This window comes from Pseudorca crassidens, chromosome 3 (genome assembly GCF_039906515.1).
Source record: "Pseudorca crassidens isolate mPseCra1 chromosome 3, mPseCra1.hap1, whole genome shotgun sequence".
NCBI classification, from domain to species: Eukaryota; Metazoa; Chordata; class Mammalia; order Artiodactyla; family Delphinidae; genus Pseudorca; species Pseudorca crassidens.
The window spans coordinates 146,092,798-146,114,347 of record NC_090298.1 but is presented as its reverse complement, the minus strand read 5'-3'; the positions used below and the strand labels follow the sequence as shown (position 1 = coordinate 146,114,347).

Genomic DNA, 21,550 nt, shown 5'->3' with positions numbered 1-21,550 from the left:
AAGTCTGATTATTGGCCAGGAGATACTTCAAACACCCCACTTTAGCAGGTAATAGGCCAAACCCACCTCTTGACTGGGCTGTCAGAGGTCTTTATAAAGCAAGATCAAGCATGGTGATGTCACAGGACCCAAGGGAAGCATATGTTTTGTGGTTGGGCATTGCATACTGTCTTGGGATTTGCTGGTTCTGGCAATGAGAATGGCTAAGTAAATTCAGCCTAGCTCTTCACACAAGAACTTTCTCCATTGCTCAGCACCTAGCTTTGTAAAGGTTTTCTGCACTTGTGTCCAGTGCTGAAACAGAGGCTGTTTAAGATGGCCTCAGCTTTGAAAGGGAACTTAAATAAAATAGCTTGCAGGGAAGCCTGATAATCGGAACAATTGCTGATAGTTCATATTCCATGACTAGGAAGTAGCACTGTTTGACAGTGTCTACCTCAGTTTCACTATACGTGAAATGGGGATATCAGCCATAGCCAGTGACACAGGAAGTTTTTAACCAAATAGTCCGGATTCCTGAGTTTTGCTTTTTGAGCTTGTTCAGTTTCTTTCCCTCTATGACAAACCCTTAGCATCAGGCCAAAGCAGAGCCTAGCTGTCTGGAGGTCTAGACAGTGTGAGACAGTTAACGTGTGACAAGAACACCTACATTTTGAGGTTGGTGGCAAGGACAGGAGTGATTCCTCTGAAGGGGCGGAGGGGGTTAGAAGAGATGCCCTTAGAAGGGACCTGGTTAAAAGAGTCAAACTGCTTAGTGTGCAAAGAGTGGCAAATCTCAGCCTGGAGGCCGGCAAAGGGCCTAGAGTGGTCGCTGACCATAGTCCTGCTGGCTCCTCCCGGGCCTGTATAGCCTGACCGGGCTGGGCTGCAGTGAAGCCTTGGGGACGCTAGGTGGCAGCCGTGCGTTTCCAAAGCTGGCTCACCTACCGGAGAGCCCAGCTGGGATCTCGGGAACCGACCCGGGAGCCCTGGAAGGGGGGCGGTGGGGGTGGGTGGGGGGCTTAAGAGACGCCCTCGAGATCCCCTCCCCTCAACGGCAGGGACGGAGATTGAAAGGGGGCTCACATAGGGTGGCCAGCCGTCCGAGAGGGCGCCTGGGACATGCCACGATCCTGCGTGAACTCACAGAGCGGGTAAAAGCGACCCCCTTAAGTGGAGCCGCCCCGAGGGCTGGGCCTGACCCGCCCCTTCCCTGCTCCCCACTCAAGCGCTGGTGGGTGTGAGTGCGAGTAGCGAATGTGGGCGAGCAAGGACGTTCCGCACCTAACTGCGTTCTTGGGGACCGCAGCCTGTCCAGTTCTGGCAGCGTTTGCGCCGTGGCGCGGGGTCATTGCGCCCAGGCGCAGAATTCCGACGGCTTCGAGCGCTCACCAGCTCCAGCCTAGCTGACTCTGCCCCTTCGGAGCTGCCGGTCCCGTCGCCGAGAGTCTGAGCGCCTCCCTCCAGCCCGGAGCCGCCAGGAGAAGGAGGAGGAGGCAGTGGAGAGGCTGCGGCAGGCAGGCAAGCAGGCAGGGCCGCCTTTGATGTGGGCGCGGCGCACCCAGGCTAGCTGAGCGCCCGTCCGGCCGCGCCCCGAGGGGGGAGCCCCCGGGCCCCGCATCCTCATTGTGCCGGCTCGGGCCCGGGCCCGCCCCCGGCCCCCCGCCCCCTCGCCGCCCGCGCGTAGAAAACGCCCCGGCCGCCGCCAGTGGTGGGAGGTGGCGATGCGCACGGCCGGAGAGACGCGGAGGAGGAGACATGAGCCGGCGGGCGCTCAGACGGAGCGGCCGTGACGCGTTCGTGCTGCAGCCGCGCGCCCCGGCCCCGGAGCGCTGACCCCTGGCCCCGCGCAGCCCCGCGCCTCGCCTGGAGAGCGCGCCCCAGCTTCCAGCCCCGCCACGCATGCTGACCCCGGAGTAAGCAGGGCAGCCAGCCTCCCGCAGACGCCCGGACGGCCGGACGGCCGGCCGGCAGTGAGCAAGCTTTCTCGCACCGGCCGGTGCCTCCTGCACAGCGGCGGCCGCCCCGCAGCCCCCGCTCCAGCCCGGAGGGCGCAGCGCTCGGGAGGAGCCGCGCGGGGCGCTGATGCCGCAGGGCGCGCCGCGGAGCGCCCCGGAGCAGCAGAGTCTGCAGCAGCAGCAGCCGGCGAGGAGGGAGCAGCAGCAGCGGCGGCGGCGGCGGCGGCGGCGGCGGAGGCGCCCGGTCCCGGCCGCGCGAAGGGGACATGTGCAGGCTGGGCTAGGAGCCGCCGCCTCCCCCCCCGCCCAGCGATGTATTCAGCGCCCTCCGCCTGCACTTGCCTGTAAGCGCCCGCGTGCGGGGCTGCCCACCCTGCCTGGACGTCTGTCCGTGTGCCTGTGGCTCTGTCTACCCGCCCGGCCGTTCTTCTGACTTTCCGACTGCGTATCTGTCTGTCTATACGCGGGTTCCCTCCCTCCAGTCCAACTGACTGCCTCTCCATCTCTCTCTCCCGCAGGTGTTTACACTTCCTGCTGCTGTGCTTCCAGGTACAGGTACGTGGGCTTCTGACTCTGACCTCCCCCCCCACCAGCCCCTGTCTCCCGGTACGTGTCTACCCCCCCTCCCCCGGGCCGCGCCCCCTCCCTGTGCCCCACCCCTCCTGGGCGCCGAGCCCAGTGCACCTGTTCCCAGGGCGCGGAAGGGTGGCTCCAAATGCGCCCAGCGCGGGCGGGGGACCGGCCAAGGGCAAGGGGCTCTGTTGCGGGACTCAGGCTGGCGCGGGCTGCCACGGCCCCTGTCGGCTTCGGCTGGGAGAAGATGCTCTGAGCCGGCGGCCTCAGCCGCTACAATGTGCCCGGCTCCAAGCCCCCCCCTTCCCCCCCACCCCGCTTCCCCGCCCGGCCCGTAGCCGGTGAGGAGTCAGGACGTAGGGATTTTCTCTGCCAACCGTCCCTTAACATCTCCGTTCGCTCTTCCAAACAAAAAGGCTCCTTTCAACCGAGTGGATTTGGAGTCCAGGGAGAAAGCTTCAGTTGTAAATTACTCTGTGGTTTCAAAGGCGTTTGCAGCATTGAGAGAAAGACAGAGAGGGAGAGAGAGAGATGTTGTGCTAGGAGGGGAGACTGGGGTGAGAGCGAGCAGAGCGGGGCGCCTGGGCCGAGGGACCACTGCCTGCGAGGCGGCTCCGGAACGGGCCGCGCTCCGCAACGCACACCCTTGCCCAAGGTAGTGCAGCCCTCAGCTGGTTCCCCGCCTAGCTCCCCGCTCGCTCGCTCTCCTGAATCAGAAGAGGGCTTGGCGCTCAGCCTGGAAAGCACTTGCTAAAATCTGATCTGTTACTTCAGCAGCTTTCAGACTCGGGAAGGTCTTGGCACGCAGACAGTTGGAACACTGGGGCTTCCAAAGCCGTGGAAATGAAGGAAAAGGGTTGGGGGGCGGGGGGAGGGAAAGAGAAGAGGGACTGAGGGAGCTGACTTCAGCCCCGATTAGAACCAGACCAGGCTGCCTCAGCTTGGAGGGGGGGCGCAAAGGGAAAGGGAATAGGAAGTACCAGCTGCCCTAGCCCTCCGCCACCTAGTGCTCTGACGGAGGCGCCCTAGGAGGAGCTGGGCTGGGGCCCAAAGAGATTATGGGCCAAAAGAGCCCCTTCCCCCTCTGGGTTGAAGGCAGGTGTCCTCACAGGGTTCCAGAGGATGCTTGGGCCTTAGCTTTCTGGATTCCCGAGGTGCCCAGGGAGAGCACCGAGCAGGCAAAGTGGGGGTTCTCCCAGGTGTGTGTGCTGAGCGCTGTTGAGACTCACGGGTCTCTTGCGGAGGGCGGCTGCGGTGGTGGTGGGACTGCTTATCTCCCCTCCCACTCCTAAGAGAGAGCTGTTACCATCGGGATGGACATTGAGGTGAGGGCAACTAGTTGGGACTGGGGGCTGGAAGGATGGATGGACAGACTGATGGGTTCTTTCCTTCTGTTGGCCAGGCTGGGGTCCCTGGTGACTCCTTGAATCAATACAACTGGAGTCAGTAACTTAAGGCTGGCCGTTTGCCAAAGCAGATGTGACCCTGTGTGGTTGCAGGGGGCAGGGTGGGGAATGGCTGGTGTCAGAGAGAGAGGCCAGTGCCAGGCGTAGCCTGCTTGGTTTGCACCTGAGTCCCCAAGCAGAGGGCAGGCCCCAGGGTCACCCCGGGGGACTGCCTGTCTGACCTGGGGGACAGCTCTTTTCCTGAGCGCTGAGCCTGGGGCCGGGGACGATGAAATGGGCATAAAGTAGAGAGACGGTTTCAGACTTTGTGGCCCAGGCCTCTTATTGCCTGCTGCCTCTTGGTCCTTGAAGTGGGGCCCAGGAGGGGCTGCTGTGTGGTCTTTGTGTTCTGGGTGGGGGGGAATGTGAGGGAGGGAACCTGGACTCTGCATCCCACCTCCAAGTCCTGGCCAGAGCTAGAGCCAGCCTGTGGCAGGGAGGGGCGGGGAGGGGAAAGCTGGGTGGGCCGTCTGGGTTAGGTCCATTGGGGTTACGCCTTCAAGCAGGTGAGGGAGCCTCCTCTCCCCCCCGCCCCACCTCCCCCTTCCTTTGCAGCCTTTCCCGTTGCAAACTGCCTTAGGACTGACTGATGTTTTTAACCCGTGATCCATGTACCCTTAGGATATCTAAGGATGGGATTATGGGGGAGGGGTGGTCCCTGAAACACTGTGCAAAACGGTGCCCATATACGCAGCGTATGGGAGACGGTTCTCAGCTCCCCACAGATTTTTGAAAGTACCCATGATTGCTGAAAGATAAAGCAACACTACCCTAGGGAGTTATAGACAAAGTTGGCAGGCTCACATCCTCCTTTATGCTCGAGGGACAAGGTGGAGTGTTAGTTAGAGGTAAAGATGAGAGGTGGGACCCTTGTGCTAGTTGCGGGAGTCTGGAGTCTGCTCCCCACTGAGGTGATGGGCCGACACCGGGAGAGCAGCTGCTTCCTGGACAGGGTGCATTTGGAGGGTGGTAATGAGAGCACCCTTGGTGAGCAGGGCCCAGGGGAGGCTCCCTGCACCGTGGGAAGGGCTCAGGGCTTTGCCATCCTGTGGACTGCACCTGAACCCCAGCTCCATCTTTCCCTATATGTAGACCTCTGCGAGACTTAGCTTCATCATTTGTGACATGGGTGGCCCCGAGGATGAATGGTATATGATAGGCGTGGAAGAGGTTTTGCGAATTCTCATCCCCCAGGAGCACGTTGCTCTGCTGGGAACTCTATACACCTATGCCCTTCCTTCCCCCGCCTCCATGTTTTGGGGAACTGGTCCAGTCCTAGCAACAGAGTTTCTGGGCTCCTCCTCTCTTTCCATCCATCACCAGCCACCAAACCCCAAATGGGCCCCTTGCCCCCAGCCACATCTCTGTGAACACAGGCAATGCCAGACACTGCCCGCACTGCCCCCGCCTCACCCCCCGACAATGTGGTGAGCCCCGCCCTCCCCTGCCAGCAACCCTGGGAGCGGGAAGCTGGGAATTTAATAAAATCCCTTCTCCACACGACTTGGGACACCGTGGATAGCTCAAATCGGAAGAATTTTAAAAATTTCCAAGGGGAGCAAGCGGCGTGACCAGTAAATTGCTTTTCTGCACTTGGCTGAGCGCTGACAATGACACCGGGCTGGGCCTTTCACGCAGCTCGGCCGGCACCTGCCTGACATTGTTCCTGCCGCCAGGCTCGGCTAGGTCCTGGCCTTCCCCAGACAGGCCGGGCGTGAGGCGGGCCAGGGCAGGGGGGCCTTCCACTGGCCCCTCGGTCCCTCCCTCCCACAGCGCTGCTTCCTCTCTCACCGCACTTGCTCAAGTTTGGAAGTTTCCTTCCATGCCTTCTCTAAGGCTAACCACCCCCATGCCTGGCCTCTTCAGTGGGGTGTAGAACCTCTCTTCGAGCTTGCTAGGATGGGGAAGCCAGAGACAGAGTCCTCTGGGACTCGAAGAGGGTGGGACGCTGTCCTATTGGATTGTACTTTTAATCTGTTCATCAAATACTCGCTGGGAGCCTGCTTCTTGCTGCCCCTGGAACATGACTAATCCGTTCCTGGCCTCAAGGAGCTCCCAGTCTAGAGAGGGAGAGTGCCAGATAAACAGGAGTTCCTTCAACCCCACCCCTCCTGTCCCACGCTGTGAAGTGTTGAGAGGTAGAGAGCATCCTCCAGCCTGATGGGGGTGGGGGCAGGGGAGGGGGTGTGGCGGGAGGGGGGAAACCAAGGCTGGGGAGAAGTGACCTGCGTTTGGTGAGAAGGTGCTACTTGTATGAATTTCCAAGTGGCTCTTGCATCAGGAAGTTCCTTTCATCCTTTCTACCATTCTACGAGGGACACTGGAGTAGGAGGAATATTATCATATTCCTACCTCACAGATGGAGAAACTGAGGCACAGGGCGGGGAGAGGATTTTTCAAGGCCATGGCTAAGACCCAAGACTGTGAAATCGAGACCTTGTATCCCTTCCAGCACACCAGGCAGACTTTTTCAGAAACACTGCAGTTGTTCAGAAGGGATACTGATAGGGAAATGGAGTCTCAAGAGGCATGCTAGGGGCCCTTAGTGAGAGATCCGGTTGGATCCCCCTGATAGGATCCCTTATCAGGGGATGATCAGAGGCCAGGTGGGCGTCTCTGTGGTGGAGGGCATCTGACTTGGTGTCTGCAAGCCCTGATCTTCCTGGAATGTCCTGATCTAAAAGGGTTTCAGAGCCAGAGGTGGGTTTGGTTTTTGGGGGGGTAGCAGGGCCTGGGGGATTCAGCAGTCTCCTTCCAGCTTCTTTCCCAGCATGGAGGGAGATGGGGGCACCCTGCCAGCCTTCCTGCAGCCCAGGAGTGTCACCTGCTCTGAGGCAAGGAGGTGGATTTGGAACATTTCTTGTGGTTGGTGCAGCCAGTGTCCAGCAGGCTCTGGGCAGCGTGTCAGGGCCACAGCGTTGCCTCCTCGTAGCCCTGGGTGGCTGGGAGGGCACATTGGACCCCCAAAGGGAGATGGCTGGGGACAGGAAGAAGATTTTCTGTCCTCAGTAGGATCTTTTGGTTCTGACCTCGTCCTGGAGCAGGGAAGTTGTTGGTGTGGGAAATCAGGGTGTAGAGGCCCATCAGGGTAACAACTATACTGGTAGATGCCGCCGGGTATTGTGGGCTCGTTCCGTGGCTGACGCTTTCTCACAGCATCTAGGCTGTGCCTCACAACCAGCCTGGAATTAGGGAATTCTACCGATGAAGAAAGTGAGGCTCAGAGACATAAAGTAATCTGCCTTTGTTTGCACAGCAGGCGAGAGAGGCAGAGTGGGATTCAACTCTAGCTTGCCCACTCTAGGACCCAGGCTTATTAAACAGCGCTTTAAAGGCTCTGGAATCTGCCAGGCTGGTTCAAAGAGTCGCTCTGCCTTGTCTTTGCTGTGTGACCCTGGACAAGTTACTTAACCTCCCTGGGTCTCAGCTTCTGCACGCATAAAATGGGAAGAAAACAACCAACAAAACAGCTCCTACTTACTAAGGGTGTGGAGCAGGGGAGAGTGCAGGACCCAGGGCTCTGAAATCTTCTTGTCTGCCTTTCAAGACCTAGTCCCTGCGTCTCTTGTTCTGGGAGGACTCCCTTGTTTCCACCCCTCTGTCAGTGGATTAAGCTCCCCTCGCCCATGGCACTGCCACCTCCTGGTGACTGGGGAGAGGGAAGGTGTTGTTTCCCTTCTGAGGGCCGGGATCATCTGATGAACATCTGTGTGCCCCATATTTTGTGCTGGGTTGGGTCTCCCCCCTACTCACAAGGACCCATGTCTGAGCACTTAGGGAAGGGCAACGCCAAGGGCCCTGTCAGTGTGGCCCAGGCTGGAGGAGAGCCACTGGGCCTCCGGAAGGGCTGAGGCCCGCTGTTGGCACCTTGGGTCTGACAGTAGGGATTTGTTCTGGAACATCAGTGCGTAAGCGGGCCCCTCGGGCTTTAGTCAGTCTTGCTGGTAGGGCCTGGAAGATGACTGGGTTTTGTTTGTTCCGACATCTAAACCGCATAAGGCCTCAGGCCCATTTAAAATGCTGCTGTGCCCAGGATGGGGCCAAAGACAAGCCCCCCATAGGCCACAGGGCGGAAGGACTCTCAGGATGCCTGGGATGGAGTCCTGGCTCTGTCGCTGGCTCATTATGTGCCTTAGTTTCTCCACCTGGGTCTCAGTGAAGTGAGCTAGGCGGCTTCTGTGTTGCTTGAATGTGTGGGCTTTGGCATAGGAAAGACCTTGGTTTGAATCCTATCTGTGCTGCTGAGCAACTGTTCAGCAAATTTCTTAACCTTCCACCCTCTGCACCTTGGTTTTCCCCATCCGTATAATGGGGTAACGAAAGGTACCTACTTCTCAAGGGTTATGGTGAGGACTGAATAGGATAATGCACACAGAGTAGCTAGCGCTGCGGCTGACCCTCAGTAAGTAATTGAGTAATAGTAATTGCTCGATCAATTGTATGCCCTGTGTGTGTGTTAACATGCTGCAGCGTGCTGAAGAACGCTAGGAAGGCTGTGCTGCTTGCATCGGTGACATCAGGCCCCCTCTAGTCTGACCATAGGTCTTGGATTTAGGTCTGAATTTTATCCTCATTGCACCACTCACAGGCTGTGTGCCCGTGGGAAAGATCCTTAACCTCTCTGAGTCTCTACCTCCTCGTCAGTTGAGAAATAGGAATACTAATACCATTCCTAGGGCCTGTGGGGAGGATTAATTGAAACCATGTCTCGGACCTGGTATGCAGTAGGCATTCAATTATGGCGCTGCTCCTCATTAACAACCAGCAAACATGGCTGGCCCCGGACTGGGGTTTGAGCGGGATGAAGAAGACATCTAAGGCTTCAGCTTTTTTCCTCCGTGATCCCTGTGAAGAGATGGCAGGTGCTTTGGCAGCTCCCCATCCCACCTCTGCCTTGGAACCTCTTAGCCCTTTGTCATTGCTCTGTGACCCAGTGCGTTCTCTGCTGGGGCTCACAGGGATGTAGAGGGGCTCAGGCTCTGGACACAACCCACCTGGGTCATACCCCACCTCGGCCACTTGGTAGCTGCATGACTGAGTGAATTCTCGGCTTCTCTGTGGTTCATCTTTAATATAGGCATCAGGATGGACCCTCCCTCCTGGGGTTGCTACAGCGGGTGAACTGTGGTCACTTGGGGGAAGCACTTGGCCCAGCACATGGCTCATTATAAGTGCTGAGTCAATGTGAGCTGCAGTTATACATTTGACTTTGGGGTGCCTAGAGGCCTGCTTGTCCGCCAGCTCCTGGTTCCTGGAAGTCAAAGGAGGCCTGGCCCATCCCACGGGCCCTGTGGCACCTGGCACGGACCTGGCATGCAGCATGAATGTCAGCAAGTGGAGGGGTGGGGAGAACAGCTTCTCTGAGGGCCGGGCATCTGTATGGAGCCCCCCAACCCTGTACCAGGTGTGGGGCACGGGGTGCTCAGGACCTGTCCCAGCCCGCAGGGATTTGAGAGAGATCTGAGGGATCTGTGCAGGGGGCAGGGGCCCAAGGGTGCAGAGGGTGTTCTGACGAAGGGCCCTGAAACCAGACTCAGGGCAGGAGGATCTCGCCTGGGAAGGTGCGCCATTTGAATCTTGAAATAGGAATGAGCTGGGTGAAGAAGACTCTTTGAGTGTCTCTCTCTGTGTGCGTGCGTGCGTGCGTGCGTGTGTGCGTGCGTGCGTGTGTGTGTGTGTGTGTGTGCGAAAAAGCCTTTGCAGGCACATGGACCATTTCTACACGGAGCAGGGAATACCTTGCTCAGGGGACTCCAAGCTGTTTGGAATGGCTGTCGCATCAAGTTCAGGAATGGGGGTGATATAAAAGGCCGTGGTGGGCATCGAATGCCAGAATAAAGGGCTTGTTTATTACCTCTTTGACATGCACGACCCCTCTCCCCACCCAGGGGCTTCAAGGGAGAGAGATTGGAAGGAAGGAGAAAAGGAGGAAAGAAGGGAGCATGGGTCTTTAGGAGTCCCCCCCGCCGCGCCGCCTCAGGCTGGCTGCAGGGTTGACGGGCCGCGGCACCCATATTGACAATCTGTACAGAGCAGGCTGATGTATGGGGAAGAGGAGCTCCCGGTCAGCGCCTTGGGTGGCAGCACCCCCCTCCCGTGCTGGCGGCTCAGCCCTGCCAATCAATACATTGACAGCCCCAGGAGCTTAATGGACAGGTTGGGGGTAGGGAAGGGCCCTTTGGATCATCACTGTGTCCTGGCTGGGATGGATGTGGGGAGTGTGACAGGAGAGAGGGGAGAAACCTGGGGCTAAAGGGTGGCTGGAGACATCAGTCTGAGTGAACCAAGCTCCAGTTCAGGGGTGGGCCCAGCCTCCCTCCTCCGCTTTCTGTCCAGGGGTGTCAGCGAGGGGAAATTGATGGACTCCAGAGCCAGAGGTGGGTTCAGTTCCTGGCTGCATCCGTTTCTGTACAACTGAGGCAAATCCCTTAGCCTCTCTGTGTCTCCCTTTATCATGGGGATGGTAACCGTTCTGACCTGCCCAGGTCCTGCGAGGAGCGAGGAGACAGTGCCTGGAAAGTGCTTAGCTTGGACCCTGGCACTGAGCGAACGCCCACGAAGTGGGAGCCGGCGTTAGTTTCATGCTCAACGACGATAATAACCCCCGGAGCGCTATGACTGGCATCAACTCCTGGGCCTGAGTCCAGGCTTCCTCTTGAGGAAGAGTTTGGGAGCTGCATCTCAGGGTGGAGGGGGTGCTGACTCTAAAAGGGGCCACTCCTGGAACGGGGTGCAGGTCTCAGGTTTGAATCCAGAATTTGGAGAAGCTCCGAAAGCCCTTGGCATGGCTGGCCCCAGTGCTGCTTCTGGAGGGGGAGGCAGGCAGCGGTGGAATGTGGCCGCAAGTCTGTGGGCTGCCTCTCCTGGGACCAGGGAGACCCTCCCTTTCTGGGCAGGCTGCCTGGAGACAGGGGCGCGGATTCTCTGAGGCCTCGAGGATGGGTACCTGGGCGGGAGGGGCAGTCTGACCCCTTCCTTCTCTCTCGGGTAGGGGGTGAGCTCAAGGCCTCAGTCCTTTCATGTTTAATCCTCCACCTCAGTCCCTGCCCCACATATGGCTTGTGGCTGGAGCCAATTGCTTTCCTGAATGGGAGAAAGGAGGTGGGTGACAGAGAGAAAGGAGAATAGAGCAGGAGAGGGTGAAGAGACGGGGAGCGGAGGTTCTAGGCTGGACTGGATTCAAACCTTGATTCTTTTTTGCACCAATTTTGTGCCTTTGGACAAGCAATGTAACCTCTCTGAGCCTCAGTTTCCTCATCTGTAAAATGGGGATGATAACCGTACCAACTCATAGGGCTGCTCTGGGGATGACGTAAGATAAGTTAAAGTACTTCTTAGTATGGAGAACATGCTCCATAAGTAGTGACTGTTTAGAAAATAAGAAAAAAGAAAAAAAAAGGTGACTCTCCTTACTTATGTTTTTCTGAGGTAAATAATTGTAAGCAATCTCATTCTGCTGATGAGAAAACTGAGGGTTAAAGAGATCAAGTAAGTTGGTGATTTTGGGGTGGAGCCAGGTCACACCCGAGGTCAGTGAGTGCTATTGTTGAACGTGTGTGGTGTGGGTGTGCTGATGTAACGTGTGTATTAGGTGATGTGTGATGTGGCAGATGTTGGTGTGAGGCGAGCCCAGGAAGAAATAGGAAGCCGCTTCAGACATGACTTCAGAGCCAGGAGTGGATGGGTGAGGTTGAAACCTTCGGTCAGAGGGAGCAACTGTGGTTATCGGATTCCCTGGCGGGAGGGGGAACCTGGGTTGACGTCTGTAAGCTGGCCCTGGGGTTGGAGTGGGGCTCACCCCAACCTCTTTTCACCCCATGGTAGTTTCCCCCCGAGGTGCCTAAGAGAGGAGGCTTGGAAGCTAGGCGGGGGCTGGATGGTAAAGGACTACATGCGGGCGCTGTGCAATGGGTAGTGGGGAGCCAGGCAGATTTGGGAGCAGGAAAACCCCTCACCTCGTGCACTAGAGCCTGAGACTGCAGGCGGAAGGTGGCGGGCTCTGTCCCACTAAGCACCGCGTCCGTGCTGGGATCTCGGGTTGCAGCCCCTGTGCAATTCCCGGATCGGGGAGTGAATATTTCCACCAGAGCACAAGCCCCTCAGAGAAGGGGTGGGTCGCCCTGGGGGGTAACAGGGGTCTCAGCCAGGCTGCAGGGGGACCCCACTGTAGGCTACCCTGCTGCGGGAAAAGCTATCTCGACCTCAAAGATAATCCGTGAGTATGGGGTGGGGGAAGGAGAGCCTTTGGTAAGGCACCTTGCTCTGCCCCAGGAGACACCCTGTCTGTGCTAGCCCTGCTCGCCTTGCGAGAGCCGCAGCATTTTGATTTTTGTCACACTGCAGCTTTTCAGTGCCCCTGATGATTATGCACCTGAATGGGTTTAGAGAGCAGCTCTGACTGTTCTAGGAAGTCCTGGAAGACAGGCCCCCTCTTGGGCGGCGAGGCCGAGTAGCAGGAAAGGAGGAGCGAGAGGATGTTCCTGAGTGGCCCCGCTCTGCATGCGCTCTGCAGGCAGGCCCTGGAGCTCTGTGGCCCCGGAGGGGTGCCTCAGAGGTCCAGTCTGTGAGATGGACTCTAACTGGTGCCTACCTCCACGGGTGCTTAAGGAATTTGACGAGGTACCATGTCTTGAGGGCTTCTTAGCAGAGTGCCTGGAACAGAGGAAAGCTTAGCAATTGATGGCTTTAAAAACCCTCTCTGGGACACTTGCTCATCTGGGTAGTAAGTGATGGGGCTGATTTTGGCTGCCAGGTTTTCCTCATCCTAGCCACAGTGATTTAGCAGACGTTTGCCAGGTGCCTTCTGGGGGCAGAGCTGGAGGTTCAGGGATGAGCCAGGGAAACTGGACTCTGGGGACAGTAAGCCATTACAGTAGTGTCCAGAGGCTGTAAGCCAGCCTGAGGCCGGAGGGCAGGAAATACTTCCAGAGGAGGTACCTGAGGGCAGGTGTCATCCGGGCAGAGGGGCTGTGCAAAGACCTGGAGCCCCCCAGAGGTCTTGCCCAGGAAGCCCAGGGGTCTTCCTGCCTTTTCAAAAAGGACGGACTCTGTTTCCATGTCCGATGCCGCCCCGTTACCGCCCTCGGGATTGATGTGGCCACAGAGTACGGCTTAAATGGTGGAAGCTGGGCAAGATGGATTGTTCCCCCGCATCCTGGGGAAGGGCCGCTGGAGAGCCCCTGCTGACCCTGGGTCACCCATGCTGCCTCTGTCCAGTGGGCCAGGGAGAAAATCATTAATGGGAGGCTGGCTTCTGGGGCAGGGCAGTTCCCCTAGGGGACCTGGGGTGAGGAGATTGGTTTGACCTCTGGTCAATAAGGTCTCCTGTGAGCAGGAGGAGATCTGGAGGACAGGGAGGGAGGCCGGAGGCCTGGCCTTGGGGGAGGGGACAGGGCCAGGCCACCTCGGGAAGTCCTTCCAGGAAGGTTGAGGGCCACGGGCGGGGGTTCTTCAGGACACGTGCCCACCAGGTGTGGGCCTCAGGGGGCACTGGAGCTCTATCCTCCCTAAGCATTCGGATGTGAAATGAGGCAAGTCCCAGGTGTGAGATTGGGCTGTGAACGCGCTGGCCGTTTAGGGTAGTGGAAGTGAAGAGTGTGCACTCTGGGTGCACCAGCGGCCAGGCCCTGCACCACCGGGCTGTGCAGCTCAAAGCAACTGACTTAACTTTCCTGAGCCTTAGTTTCTACATCTGTTAAATGGGGGTGATAAGCATTCCCACGTCCTAGGGTTGTCGGGATGATCAAAAGCAATAACATCTTCCCAAACCGTAATCTGAGCGGCAGAAGTTCCTCGTCTCAAAGGACGTGAGCGTGTGATCCACTTGTGTCCTGGGGAGGCTTCTGTTAGCAGGGCTTCACCAAGAGCCTCTTAAAGGGCTCCCTTGTATCCTCTCAGCAGTTATTTGTGTCTGCTGAGCGCTTAAATCTGTACCAGGCAACTGTTCTAAGACTATATGTTTAATATTCACAGCAACCCACAAGGTGGATGCCATTGTCACCACTCTCAGTAAGTTGCCTGGGGACCCTTAGCTAGGGAGTGGCTAACCCTGGGGTTTTTTGTGTTTTTTAAGAGTATAGTTGATTTACAATGTTGCATTAATTTCTGCTGTACATCAAAGTGTATCACTTATACATACACATATATCCACCCTTTTTTAGATTCTTTTCCCATATAGGTCATTACAGAGTATTGAGTTCCCTGTGCTATACAGTAGGTCCTTATTAGTTATCTATTTTATATATAGTGGTGTGTATATGTCAATCCTGGTCTCCCAATTTATCCCCCCACCCCTTTCCCCCCTGGTAACCATAAGTTTGTTTTCTATATCTGTGACTCTATTTATCTTTTGTAAACAAGTTCCTCTGTACCGTTTTTTTAGATTCCACGTATAAGTGATATCACATGATATTTGTCTTTCTCTGTCTGACTTATTTCACTCGGTATGACAGTCTCCAGGTCCATCCATGTTGCTGCAAATGGTATTATTTCATTCTTTTTTATGGCTGAGTGATAGTCCATTGTGTATATATGAACCACATCTTCTTTATTCATTCCTCTGTCGATGGACATTTAGGTTGCTTCCATGTCCTGGCTGTTGTAGATAGTGCTGCAGTGAATGCTGGGGTGCAAGTGTCACTTCGAATTATGGCCTTCTCTGGATGTATGCTCAGGACTGGATTTTGAACCCGGATCCTGCTCACCACTGTACCGGTGAGACAGGCGGGGCCCACTGAGGTGGAGCTGAAAGCAACACTTTGGGGCCACATGGCCTGGGGCTAACTCTGCCATTGCCTGCTCTGTGACCTTGTTGGTTCAGCTTCGGAGCCTCCGTTTCCTCATCTGTAATGTGGCCTAATGTTTCCACCCTGAGGATGATAGTGAAAGTTCAATAATGTGGTCCAGGTGAAGTGTCTGTGGAGCCCAGGCTGGGATTGGAGGACATGTGCAGGTCAGTGGGGGAACAGAGACCCTGGCCTGGGCATGGGGTGTAGCAATGAGGAAAACATGGTCCCCACCCTGGAGAGCTCACAGCTGAGGGCTGAGACAGATGCTTGGGCAGCCCCAATTCCAAGAGCCCCATCATGGGCTGAGTGGGGTCATGCTCTTGTGGGAACGGGGTCCTGCAAGCCTAGCGTGCCTAGAACAAACGCAGAATGCTGTCTGGACTTCAAGAATTGTTCAGCTTTCTGGTTAAGATGGGCTGGGACAGGCATACAATTATCAGGGAGTAGGAAAAGCTAATTCAATGCTGAATGGGATGACAGACTCCACATCTTTTCAATGTTCACTTGTTCATTCATACGTTTGACAAATGTTTGAGTTCCTACTATGCTGTGTGCTGGAGATATAGCAGAAAACAAGTGGGGGAGACAGACAAAAACTAGATAAATAGATGTTATGTGAGGTTGATCAATGCTAGAAAGAAAATCAAAGCATGGTAGAGAGATGAGGAGTGACAGAAGTGGGGGCTGCCTCAGAGAAGCAGTCAAGGAAGTCCTGTCTCAGGACGTGACATGTGAGCAGAATGAATTAGAGGAGCCAGAGTGCAAAAATCTGGGAAAGAGCACTGAAGCAGACGGAAGAGCAAGTGCAAAGGCCCTGAGGCATGTGTGTATTTTGTGTTTGGAATGCTCAGAGCCCTAATAAGACAGCCAGTGTAACTGGTGGGGAGGGAGTGGTAAAAGATGAAGGTGGAAAGCAGTTGGGGGCTCATCTTTTTTTTTTTTTTTTTGTGGTACGCGGGCCTCTCACTGTTGTGGCCTCTCCCATTGCGGAGCACAGGCTCTAGACGCGCAGGCTCAGCGGCCATGGCTCACGGGCCCAGCCGCTCCGTGGCATGTGGGATCTTCCCGGACCGGGGCACGAACCCGTGTCCCCTGCATCGGCAGGCGGACTCTCAACCACTGCACCACCAGGGAAGTCCGGGGGCTCATCTTGCAGGGCCCTGAGGCCCTGGTGGGGACATTTATCTAAATGCGATGGGAAGCCCTGGAGAGTTTGGAGGGGAGGGTTGCACAAGGTGATTGGGTTTGGTGGAAGATGGACTACCAGGGGGAAAGAGTAGAAGCAGGAGGCTGGTGAGGAGGTGGGTGCAAATTGTCTACGTGAGAGGCCGTGTTCAGGGAAAGGAGACGGGAGAGATACGTGCTGGCGTAGCCAGAGGTGGCTTCCTGGAGAGTGTGGTCGGACATGAGCTAAACCTCCAGGGATACAGGGAATTTTGATGAGAGATGCTAAGCAAAGGCTTCTCCACGAGGGGCTAGGGATGTGGTCAAATGCTTGATGGTGAAGGCGAGCATGAGGACACTTGGGATGTGGAGAGGAGACCGCCCCCAGCATCAGCTCCAGGGGGAGAAATGACATTGGGCTCTGGTTCATTCGTTCCCAGGAAGAAATTTGCCAGGTCTCCTTCCTTCCCTGCTGAGGACCTAAACAGGAATTATATGCCCCCATCCATTTCCCATCTCCATATTGATTTTGGTACTTTTCTTCCCATTTGCTCACTGTATCCTAACAACCACCCTGGGGTGTAGTCAGGCTGGAGGCTCTGCTCCACTGTTTTACTGGGGAAGAACCTGAGGCGGAACAAACCATGGGCCCAAGGTCACATGGGAAACTCCGCTCCATACTTCTTGCTTTAATTTGGGGGTGTGGTGGAAAGATAGCAAACTTTGCTGTCAAATAGACCTAAACCTGATTCTTAGCTTTGCTGCTTCCTGGCTGGGCCACCTTGGGCAACTTAGCTCATCTCTCTGAGCCTCAGTTGCCTCATCTGTGAAATGGGGGTGGTAACAGGGCAATGATGAGCGTGTGCTGATGCCTGACCCAGAGCTGGCATAGAGGAGACCCTGGCTCTTTGTTGTGAATGTGGTTCCTGCACACAGGGACTCTGGACTTCCAGAGTAGCTCACCATCTCCCCTTTCCCTGCTCAGGTGCTGGTGGCCGAGGAGAACGTGGACTTCCGCATCCACGTGGAGAACCAGACGCGGGCTCGGGACGATGTGAGCCGTAAGCAGCTGCGGCTGTACCAGCTCTACAGCCGGACCAGCGGGAAGCACATTCAGGTCCTGGGCCGTAGGATCAGCGCCCGCGGCGAGGACGGGGACAAGTATGGTAAGTGTCAACCCCCTCCCCCCCCCCCCCCGACCGTGTACACATTCTTCCCGGCCTCTGAGACCTCAGGTTCAAATCCCAGCTCTGCCGTGTCCTGGCTGTGTGATCTTGCACCTGGCGCTGAGCCTTTCTGGGCCTCAGTTTCCTCATCTATAAAATGGGGCTGCAGTAGTGCATCCCTGAGAGCCTTATTGGGAGTAGTAACTGAAGACATGAATAAAGCATGCTCTTGCTGGTAAATGCCCCATAAATGCCAGTCGTCATGGGTATCCGTGGCAACCTGCTCCCCACGGCATTGCTTCCCCAGGTTCAGATGCTCGGAGGGGTGGGAGCCTCTGGGGCACGCTTTTTGGATGCTGGTGGTGGTGGTGGAAATTGGCCTGGCGTGAGTGTGTGTGCGCATGCGTGCATATGTGTGTGAGAGTGTGTGCATGTGCACAGGCCTGTGTGTGTGTGCTCTGCGGGCTTGAGCTTGTGCACCGATGAGGCGTGGGCACTCACAGCACCTTGGGCCGTGGTCCCCATGACCTGCCCTTGACCCTGGAACTGCCCAGCTCTCTTCTGGGGTGTTTAGGAAGCATCACCTGCCCCAAGCTGCCTCTGCAGAGGGGCTGGGAGGAGTGAAATAACCCTGACTCCCTTCCCTCCCTAAGCCCCCAACCCACAAAGACCCTCAGCAGTGAGTGAAGCAGGCAGGACTCCTCCCTCCCAGAGCCTGGAGGGGATTTAGGGACCAGACACTGAGCAAATACTGACCACACCTCCATCGCTTCCTACCTTCTCAGGCCCAGGTTCTGGGAGGTGTCCCAGGCCCCAGCCTTGGGTGGGGGGGAGCTGGGGCTGTAGGTGGCCACAGTACGTGCATGCCTGCGGCCGAGCCTGCCGGCCTGGGTTTCTCCGAGATGATGCTCCGTCTGCCCGCCAGCCCCTGCCCATTGCAGTCAAGACATGACAACAAGACAAATAATTTCTTGGATCTTTTATCTTGGACACCATTTATTTTCCCTCAGCCCCGGGGCAGGACTGACCTCATGGTAGGGCCCAAGTGTGGCAGCTGCACCGTCACTGGGGGCTGGGCCAGGCCGGGCTGGGCAGGGCTGGGCCACGCTGGGCTCCTGCTTCTCCAGGCCAGCTGCCTCCCCTCCCTTCTCCTGCCCCATCACTCTTTACTGCCTCCATCCCTCCCTCCCTCGTCCCCCTTCTTCCTTTCTCAGTCTGGCTGCTTCTCCTTTTATCTGGGCATCTCTCTCTCTGAGTCCTTCTCCCTTCCTTCTGGCTGTTTCTGTCCATTTCTCTGGCTCCCCCCTCCTCACCATCTCTGTCTTTCTCCCTGCTTCCCTCTCTCCGACCACAGCTTTCCATCCCTCCTCCCCACCTCTCCCAGGCCCTCTGCTGGCCGCCTCTCTGGGGCCTCATCTCTCTGTGCCCCCCCTCCGTGGACGCCTGGCTGTGCTGGGCAGACCCAGGTGCTGGTTTTCCCTGGGATCTGCTGTCCAGTTGCTGCCAGGGAAGGGGCAGCTGGCTGGCTGGGGCGGGAGGGAGGTGCCCTCCTGGGGAGTCCCCGGAGCTCTGGCTGGCCCCTCCAGGCTGGGAGAGTACAGGGGGGTCAGACTCTGGTCTGAACCATCTGTCCAGGCTCTGAGATAGGAGTCAAGAGCTTGGGAGGGAGAGGAGGCCGGAAATGGCCGGCCCCTCCCTCCAGAAGCCACTTGTCCTCTCATTTCCTCTGCCTGGACTGGAGACTTGGGGAATCTCACCTGCTGTGTAACCTTGCCTTCTCTGAGCCTCAGTTTCCCTCTGTACATTACAAGGGCTGTACCAGAGCAGTGCTTCTTAAACACTAACGTGCATCGGAATCACTGAGGGTTCTTATTACAATGCTGATGTTGATTCAGAGAGTCTGGGTTGGGGCCTTGAGCTCTGCATGTCTAACAAGCGCCCTGGTGGTGCTGGGGGACCACCCCTGGAGTATCCAGGGACTCGCCCGCCTTGGCTTCTCCTCCAGCTCCACAAACTCTAGATTTAATGATTTTCTGTCAGGGAATATGTTTATCATTCCTCCAATCCCCCAACACCCAGGGCAGCCAGGGGCCTTGCTGGCCGCTGAGGCTGCTCTATTTAAATGTCGCATTAGAAACGCAGATGAGGCGAAGGGATCCCATCTGCGAGCCCTGGGAGAGGAAGTGAGACAATGGAGCCAATTGAGGCTTCCAATCTAGATAATCAATACAAATATTATTGGGAGGGTGATTTATGTGGCCAAGCCGGGCAGGAGGATGGGGCTGTGTTAGAGGCTTGCCCTGCCTGTGGGGGAGGGGCAGCCAGTAGTCCTCAGTCAGGCCGGGGGCCCAGGATGGTCTGAGAACCTGCTCCCTCCTTCTCAGGGCTCCATCCAGCTGAAAGAATGGTGTCTTCTGAGACTTGCCTTCATACACAGTTAGAATGCAGTCTGGGAATTTCAGCAAACACCAAGTATAAACAATCCCTACAAATGCCTGGAATCTGGAATCCCCGGAAACGCCCGGAGTCTCAGATCTGAGTCTGTACAACACTCAGAATCTCAGATTTGACAGCGTCCCGAGGCGCTAGACCCCATAGGTAGGTAGGTGCAAGATGCAGGCCCACCCTTGTCTGGGTGCCCTGCCCAGGAGCTCTTGGCCGACTTCGCAGCAGTGGGCAGCCTTCGGTGAAATCTGCATAGGTGTCAGCCAGGCTTCTACACCAGGCTCTTCTGCAAGAGTTTCTCCCCATGGCTCCCTGAAGCTTTCCCGGAGCACTCTGAGGGCCCTGAGGTTGGCTGTTCCAGGAATGCAGGACTTTCTTAGCTTTAGGTTCGGCTCTGGAGGGAGAGGTATGCTGGCCAGGGGGCTAAAGGCTTAGGTAGTGGGACACCTGGCAGGCCAGGAACTGGGGGAGGGCCACCCTGCCCACCCGGGATTATTACATCAGCCCCTCCCCTTCCTGCCCTTGGTCCTGGTCACCTTTGGCCTGCAGGTAGTTGCCACCTTGAAGAAACAGCACTGGGCCAGGAGGCAGGACCCCTGGGTTCCAGTGGCAGCTCGGTCGCTGAGCAGCCCCCAGTGCGGGGGACAAGCATGTCTGGCTCTGGGCCTGGTTTCTTCACCTGCCAAGCAAGGATGAGAAGGCCCCACTCTACCTGCCTCCAAGGTTGATGCCCTTCAGCTGGGATGTGGAGGTGTCAGCACCCCCTGGCTACAGGAAGCAGGGCTGCTGGGTGGTGGGACTTGAGTCTCAGCGAGGAGCACCTGGGGTCAGCTGAGCCAGCCCTCAGGGAGGGGGAGGGGCCCCAGCACCAGGGATGGTGGTGTGGGAGCAACTCTGCTTTTATAAGCCACGTGGTTGGATATTCCTGCCTATTTTCATTTGCAGAAAAGGGCTCCTCTACTTGATTAAGAAAAAAAGGCCAGAACACCCAAGGTTTTGCAGTAGGCCAGCCTCCCAGGACTGACAGTGCCCAGAACGTCCCCGAAGCAGGCCTCCGGAGGGGCTGTGATAGCCAGGGAGGTGGTCTTTTGAGAGGGTGGGCATGTGGACTCTGGAGTCGAATGGAATTGGAATCTCAGTTCCACCACTTACGAGCTGGAGACCTTAGGTGTGTGTTAGCCTTTCTGGTCCTGTTTACTCTTTTGTAAAATGGGGTAATTGAAATGAGAGAATATCTTATTCTCAAAGAGTATATGATTATTAAAGCAAGAATATTCATAATAACCACCTGAACTCCGTGCTGTTGTATGGCGGCAGGGGGGTACCGTCATAGGCTCAGGTGAAGGTTTCCCCTCTCGAGAACGGATTCGTGCGGCTTCCAGAAGGGATACTGCTTCCCTCCCCTTAGTGGGGCCCTGGCATGTCAGCTGCGGTTTAGAAGAGGCTTCTTCAGCATGATTCCAAGCAGCAGGGCGGACTGGCCACGCTCTGGCTGCCGTCTCAGGCTGGATGCGGAAGGGTATCTCGACCCTTCTGTTGCGTGCGGTCCGGTCTCTCAGTTCACACCTGGATCCCTCCCTCACTGGGCGGTACAGCGGTGAGTGAGACCACCCAGGCCCAACCCTCAAGGAGCTCCCAGGCGAGAGCCCCTTCTCCTTTCTAGGGGCTGACTCTGAGTAGGAAGAGCCTGGGTCCCTCACTCTCTGTGTCCCCTTGGGCACTTTCCATCCCGTCCCTGCATCAGTGAGTTTCCTCACAATTGTGGGAAGGCATGGGCAGGGCACCGAGTGTGTACTGTGTGGGCTTGTTCCAGTTAGGCATGGATTAGTCTGTGATTCCAGCTGTGTCACCACTGCTCAGGGTCACAGGGAGTCAGCCTGCCCCAGCATGGGCTCTGCCCCTCGAGGCAGCTCCCCCGTTCACCCTTGCCCCTCTGAGAACGTGAGCTCCTTGAAAGCAGTGACCTTTCTGCCTGTCTGCATGTCCAGTACATGTCCTGAGAGCAGGCCCCCCTTAAAGGTTACTGGATAAAT

At 56.8% G+C, this 21,550-nt stretch overlaps 1 protein-coding gene across 1 annotated transcript in view; it reads left to right on the top strand.

Annotated features, from left to right (window-relative positions):
- The first annotated feature begins 1,709 nt into the window (after positions 1-1,709).
- FGF18 (fibroblast growth factor 18) overlaps positions 1,710-21,550 on the top strand; it is a 35,212-nt gene continuing 15,371 nt past the window's right edge. The window contains exons 1-3 of the mRNA XM_067730153.1: positions 1,710-2,281; positions 2,456-2,492; positions 16,892-17,072. Coding sequence (XP_067586254.1) covers positions 2,250-2,281; positions 2,456-2,492; positions 16,892-17,072 — 250 coding nt within the window. The 5' untranslated portion in view covers positions 1,710-2,249. The remainder of the gene's footprint in view (positions 2,282-2,455; positions 2,493-16,891; positions 17,073-21,550) is intronic.